A 7,304-nucleotide genomic window follows, 5' to 3' on the forward strand; every position below is an offset into this window, starting at 1 on the left:
GGCTGGAGTACAGTGGTGCTTGACCTCCTGATTCTCCTGCCTCAGCCTCCCAAGTAGCTGGGATTACAGACTCAAGCGTCCACACTCAGCTGATTGCATGTGTTCTATGTGTAAGGCCACACTACAGGTTTCTTGCAGAACTAGGATCAGATCCCAGATGGAACTGGAAGTTGTGAAAAGAACAGGGGCTTTGGAGTCACACAAGTTAGCCATGTGCCCCAGGTCCATCTATCCATCTAGTAAGTAGGCTTACTAGACTTACTAGCTCTGAGACCAGGGCAGGTGACTTACCTGCACTAAGCTTCCATTTTCTAGCTGTATTTGGTGCAACTAATGTTTGTGTTTTAAGGCTATTGTGAGGATTAAATGAGATCACAAACTAAAGCACCTGAAACCAAGTGCGTGCTCCTTCCTTGTCTCCTGACTTCTGTCCCACGTCTATGTTTCGATGTGATTACCCAAATGTCTGAAAGTTTTCCACTTTAGAAAGAGATTTACTTTATCGTTGATGACAGTGTAAACTGCTTCAACTCTTACAGAACACATTTAGGCAGTTATCTATCAAAATTATCAGTGCGTATTTTGACCTAGTAATGCCACTCCTGGGAAACTGTCCTACAGATATACTTGCACACATTCAAAATGATGTAGGCACAAAGGAATTCATGGCAGTCTTGTCTGCAACAGGAAAAGACTGTAAACAAATTAAATGTCCCTCAATAGGGGACTGGTTAAATAAATCAAGGAAGAAATTATTATGCAGGTATAAACACGAAGAAAGAAGTTCCCTATATATCAACATGGAAAAATCTCCATAGTGTTAGGTAAAAAAAACAAAGTGAGGAACAGTGGGTATAGTATACTACATTTTATAAATAAAGATGAGAGAAGGAAATAATATTTGCAAAGCATAAAGAAACTTTGAAAGAATATACCCAAAAAACCCCTAAAATAATAAGTGTTTATTCATGTGTGTGATTCGAACTAAATAGATGATGAGGATGGGGTGGAAGGTGTACTTTTCCGGCCTGACTTTTCCAAGTATTTTCACATTTTTGAACCATGTATGTAGTTTTTTTTTTTTTTTTTTTTTGAGACGGAGTCTCGCTCTGTCGCCCGGACTGGAGTGCAGTGGCGGGATCTCAGCTCACTGCAAGCTCCGCCTCCCAGGTTTACGCCATTCTCCTGCCTCAGCCTCCGGAGTAGCTGGGACTATAGGCGCCCGCCACCTCGCCCGGCTAGTTTTTGTATTTTTAGTAGAGACGGGGTTTCACCGTGTTAGCCAGGATGGTCTCGATCTCCTGACCTTGTGATCCGCCCGTCTCGGCCTCCCAAAGTGCTGGGATTACAGGCTTGAGCCACCGCACCCGGCGTATGTAGTTTTTTTTATTCCATTTCAATTAGCTGTATGCAATCGCCAGGCCTACCACAAAGACATACCAAATGCTATTTACGTGCCAGGCTCCAGAAAGGACACGAAGGCACACATTTGAAAGAAAAAAAATTTATATAATTTATATATGCAAGAAAAGCCTAAACAAATTAAGTTTAATGTTAATGAAGTTTCTTCTTCAATTCAAAAGGAAAACTTTTGTGTAGTTAGGACCAGATGACCTAACTAGATGTCACAGTGTGAAATATTGGGTGAAAACTGAAGGTATGACCGCAGTACAAAGAACAATTCACATAACTGTGTGAAATTCGAGCTTCATCTGATTGCCTAGGCAGCATGGACAGCAAGCAGCTAGTGAAAGTTCAGGTTAAAACAAACAAATGATTATAGCTGTCAGTGGAAATGTACACATTAACCTAGCAATGAACTTGTCAATAATTACCACCTATTGACTTTGTCCATGTTTGGTGCTTGGGCTGTAACACCTTGGAAAGAAGTCTGCCAAAACAGATCGCATTTATATTATGAAAGAATTGAGCAATGATTATCCATGTTAGCAGAGGGCTAGGAACACTGGGAGGAGGGTTTGGATGTGAACGTCTAGACACCTTCGGGCACATTAAGGTCTGTGGAGTCAATAAAACCTTTGCGTTCAGATTGCATCGGATCCTCAGGACACTCAAAAGAACAGAAATTGTCCTAATATTTAAAACTTGCTTCCACAAACACAAGAAATTCCAAACTTAATCTGTCTGATTATCCTTTGGAAAGAAAATCTCTTTTCTCACACACTTCAGGGCACGTCATAAAAATCGATGTGTGACTACCACATATGAGGCACTGTTCTACGCTTTGAGGAGCACTGGATAATTGTTTGCAATCAGAGTCTCCAATTCTGCTCTCCCCAAAACACACACCTATCTGATCAGTCATCTTGGGAGGCAATAGGAAGAAGCTCTGTGAGATTCAGTGTCTAATGGGTCAGGGCAAATGTCCCCACATAATCAGTAGAATAGATTATTCCTGTGCAACCTAATGTCTGCCTACTAGTAGCTGCTGTCTAATTTAAATTTATAACATAGGCTGGGCACAGTGGCTCATACCTGTAATCCCAGCACTTTGGGAGGCCGAGGTGGGAGGATCACTTGAGCTCAGAAGTTCAAGACCAGCCTGGGCAACATAGCAAGACCCTGTCTCAATTTTTTAAATAAAAAATAAAATAAATATATAATATTTGTATAACACATTATACTATATATCTTATTTAGGGATTAGACTAATATTTAGAATCATAATAAGGGATTATTCTATCCCTAAATAATATATATAGTATAGGCTGGGCACAGTGGCTCATGCCTTTAATCCCAGTACTTTGGAAAGCTGAGATGGGTGGATCACCTGAGGGCAGGAGTTCCACCAACATGGAGAAACCCCATCTCTACTAAAAATACAAAATTAGCTGGGTGTGGTGGTGCACGGCTGTAATCCCAGTTACTTGGGAGGCTGAGGCAGTAGAATCGCTTGAACCTGGGAGGCGGAGGCTGCAGTGAGCCAAGATCACGCCATTGCACTCCAGCCTGGGCAACAAGAGCAAAACACCATCTAAGAAAAAAAAAAAAGATATATAGTATAATGTGTTTATCGTATTGATTTCACTGTTTTTATAGTGGGTGACCACACACCTAATGGGGATCCAGAGTGATCTGAGGCAAAAACAGATTTACATCTCGTTAGCAGAAGTTGGTTTAAACATATAGGTTCATTTTTTTTTTTTAATGGAGTCTCACTCTGTTGCCCAGACTGAAGTGTAGTGGCTCAAACAGAGTTCACTGCAGTCTTGAACTCCTGGGCTTAAGCAATCCTCTCACCTCAGCCTCCTGAGTAGCTGGGACTTTCGGTCTGTACCACCAAGAGTTACACTCCCTGAAATACATGTTTTAATTTTTTAAAAAAAATTTTTAGATACAAGGTCTTACTATGTTTCCCAGGCTGGTCTTGAACTCCTGGCCTCAAGCAATCCTCTCCCATCAGCCTCTAGAGCCACTGGAATTACAGGCATGAGCCTCTGTGCCCAGCAAAGCATATGAGTTCAAAGCACCAGCTCTGATTCTTAGGAGCCCTGTGACCTTGGGTAAATTATTTACTCTTATTTGTAAAAACAGGACAACCATAATATTTAGCCATAACATTGTTATAAGGATTAAATGAAGTAATTCATTCAACAAATCATTACTGAGGACCTATTATATGTCAAGTATTGTTAGGCACTGAGAGTACAGTGAATAAATGCATGTACCAGACACATAATAAACTTGGACTGTTTTTGTCTAAAAGTATGTACACTCAAGCTTGGGGTTGTACATAGTATTTAAAGAAGTTTAAAGATGCAGAAACAGGAATGAATTATTTATTGGGCCTAAGATCATGAAGTTGAAATGTTGACGAACACAGAATAGTATCTAATTACAAGAGAGTATTGTTTGATCGAGGGTCAGAAGCAAATAGACCTGTTGATTGATTCAACGTGTGTGTTGAGCAATTTATGCAGCATATTAGGTTAATTTTCTAAAGGCTAGAACTGGTTGTCAGGTGTTTTAACACCTCTTCCATAACAACATCTGTGAAAACTCAGAACAGCAATGAGTTCTAGAATAAAAAATGGAAGAGTATAACTCAAGTGGAATAGTTATCAATATTGATGATAAAATATTTTTAAGATAAAGTTATTCATTATTTTCTGAGAGGATTAAAAACTGCACTCCACCTACTGAATACTTTTGCCCCGAGAGTTACATTCCCTGAAATACATGTTTTAATCAGTTTAGAACTATGTAATGGTGACTCAGTACTCTGCTTGTTAAACCAGGATGCTCCTCCTAGCATAACTGAAGCACAGCAGGGGTTAAGAGAAGTCAGAATAATAAAATGTATCTTCCTGAAGCATCCATTTTCCCTCAACTTTTCATATTGAAACCCACAAAAATTTATCAGAGAACAGAATGCAAAACTCTACTTACTTTCATAACATAAAACATGAAACATTGGAGAAACAGCTTGCTCTGGCCTCTCGTTGAGGGTATGGAAGCTCTGGGCTCTTTAGGAGAAAAGTTAGTGAGCACTGTGCATTATAAATGAATTTTTCCATCTTTTCACATTGTTGTCAGTGAGAAGGGGTTTGGAATCACTTTCATAATGTTTTTAATTTTTTGTTTACTTCCTGACTTATCATTGCTTTCTATTATCTATGGAAACTAGAAATAAACTATCATACACCACAAAAATAATAGAAACACAACGTATTCCTGACTAGGACACAGCAGCTGAGCTTTGAAAAGCATTCATGACCATCTGGTGCGCTCTACCAACAACATCAGAGAGGAAGACTTTTCTGTTACTGCAATAACACAAGGTGCTAAGAGATCTGTGAAAAGGAATTCACTCCAGTACAAAATCCCCACTAAAGTTCGCCTTGCAGAAGACTGTAAAGTACCTTGACGGAGTTTGCTTAACTTCCATAGCATTGTCCAAAATGTTAGACATTCAAAATCTAAGAAAAGTGAGTTGGCTGTAAAACCCATTCTCTAATTCATGGATCTGCGTGTATACTTTTCACAGTACTTATCTCTGTCAGAAACGATCTTAGCCAATCGTTTCACGTGTTTCTTGTCTGTCTCCTCCACCCTCAATCTCCACAAACGGTCACTTGTATCTCCAGCATCTAGGCAAGCGCTGGGGTATTATATAGTAGATGCTCAAAATGTCCTTGTTGAGTTTCTTCAGCAAGAGTCAGTGATGACCACTTTTGATTACACATACTTCTCAATGGATACTTAAGTCAAAGATAGGGGACCTATTCAGAGTGGAGGGACCCATTTGATGGAGGAGAATCCTCTGGATTCTCCTCATCTTTTGCCGTCTTTGATGCTGAAACGCTAATGGGAGGCGTAAATGGGGAAAAGTGATTTTTGTTGTTGTTTTAGTAGAGACGGGGGAGTGGAAGATCTCGCTTTGTTACCCAAGTTGTTCTCGAACTTCTGGTCTCAAGCGATCGCCCCGCCTCAGCCTCCCAAAAGTGCTGAGATTGCAGGCGTCAGTCACGGCCCCCAGCCTTGGGAGAAGGCCTTGATAGGACATTTCTCCTGTGTTTAAGGCAATGCCGAGGCTAACCGCCTTAGGGCTTCAACACCAACTCCCCGAGATTCCATCAGCCGACAGGGTGAGTCCAGCGCCGGGCCTCGGGCCCCCAGCGTCCGGCAGCGAGCGCTGCGGAGCGTACCAGGGCCGCCGCACCCGCGGTCACAGCAGCGCCGCTCCAGATTCGGGAGGAAACGCGCTTTGTCCCGGGTTCTGCTGGCATCCTCCGTGGCGAGGCCCGGCTCCTGCCAGGCGGGGTGGACACGGGGCACACCCTTTGGACCTCCCGGGGAGTTAGCCCACCCGAGTCCCCAGCCCGGACGCCGGCGGCGCCGGTCCCCTGCTCACCGCTAGGGAACCTGCTTCTGTCGCCGGCCTTGTTGAGGGCGCTGCTGGAGCAGCCCATCTCGGGGAGCGCAGTCACCTGTCTCAGCCCCGCGCGCGTGTCGGCCTGGAGCCGGGATCCGAAGGCAACCGCACCGGTAGCCGCGGAAGTTTCTCCAGCTCTGCAGCCCGGCTCCCTTGGGCGTAGAGCGCAAGCGCGCAGCGGAGCTAGGCGTAGGGGTGCGCACCTGGAGGAGAAAGGTAGCTGGCAGGAGGTGGAAGGAGCCACAGAGGGCAGAGCGGAAGAGAGCGGGAGGGTCAGGACGCAGAGGAGGGCAGGGACAAGTGGATCCCAGGAGGCAGGAGGGGAGACGGTGGAGGGTATGGCACAGTCAGAGAGGAAAAGTCCCTAAAGCGGGGATAGGGAGGATGTCAGGGGGCGAGGGCGAAGCGCTGGGAGGTATCATCTGACTCATCAGTAAATAGCCAGGGACGGGAGGCAGCCTTGGGCCTAGGGGCTATTGATTGGTGGACTAGATGTGCGATGACAGTCTTATTTTCTTACGTAACTACAATTACCACAAGAAAGTTTAACTTTGATACAGTACGGTTTAATCCACCCTTCATGTTTCATTGTTGCCAATTGTCCAGTACAGGACTGCACGTTGCATTTAGTTGTGTCTCTCTTTAGTTTGCTTTAATCTGAAGTAGTTCCTCCTGTCTTGCTTTGTCGTTCATGACTTTGACATTTATTAAGAGAACAGACTTTTTTTTTTTTTTCCTGAAACCGAGTCTCTTTCTGTTGCCTAGGCTGGAGTGCAGTGGCACAATCTCGGCTCACTGCAACCTCTGCCTTCCGGGCTCAAGCGATTCCCCAGCCTCAGCCTCCGGAGCAGCTAGGATTATAGGCGCCTGCCACCGCTCTCAGTAATTTTTGTAATTTTAGTAGAGACAGGGTTTCACCATATTGGTCAGGCTGGTTTCGAACTCCTCCACCCGCTTCGGCCTCTCAAAGTGTTGGCATTACAGGTGTGAGCCACCGCGCGTGGCCTTTTTTTTTTTTTTTTTTCCCGGAGACTGAGTCTCACTGTGTCACCAAGGCTGAGTGTAGTGGCAAGATCTCAGCTCACTGCAACCTCCACCTCCCTGGTTCAAGCAACTCTCCCTACTTCAGCCTCCTGAGTAGCTGGGATTACAGGCATGCGCAACCACGTCTGGCTATTTTTTGTATTTTTTAGGAGAGATGGGTTTTCTCCATGTTGGTCAGGCTGGTCTCAAACTCCCGACCTCAGGTGATCTGCCTGCATCAGCCTCCGAAAGTGCTGGGATTACAGGCATGAGCACCATGCCTGGCCAGGCCTTTTTTTAAAGAGGTAGAGAGAGAGGCTGGGCGCAGTGGCTCATGCCTGTAATCCCAGCACTTTGGGAGGCCGAAGCAGGTAGATCACCTGAG

The 7,304-nt window shown here is 44.4% G+C and overlaps 1 protein-coding gene across 2 annotated transcripts in view; it reads right to left on the bottom strand.

Moving 5' to 3' along the window:
• The window catches only part of ERICH5 (glutamate-rich 5), a 28,965-nt gene extending 22,674 nt beyond the window's left edge, over window positions 1-6,291 (bottom strand). Inside the window, exon 1 of one of the 2 annotated variants that reach the window (XM_011952731.1) lies at window positions 5,876-6,291. In XM_011952731.1, coding sequence (XP_011808121.1) covers window positions 5,876-5,933 — 58 coding nt within the window. In that variant the 5' untranslated portion in view covers window positions 5,934-6,291. The remainder of the gene's footprint in view (window positions 1-5,875) is intronic. The other variant, XM_011952732.1, reaches the window with a different exon arrangement.
• Window positions 6,292-7,304: the final 1,013 nt, after the last annotated feature.

This window comes from Colobus angolensis, unplaced genomic scaffold, assembly GCF_000951035.1.
Source record: "Colobus angolensis palliatus isolate OR3802 unplaced genomic scaffold, Cang.pa_1.0 Scaffold349, whole genome shotgun sequence".
NCBI classification, from domain to species: domain Eukaryota; kingdom Metazoa; phylum Chordata; class Mammalia; order Primates; family Cercopithecidae; genus Colobus; species Colobus angolensis.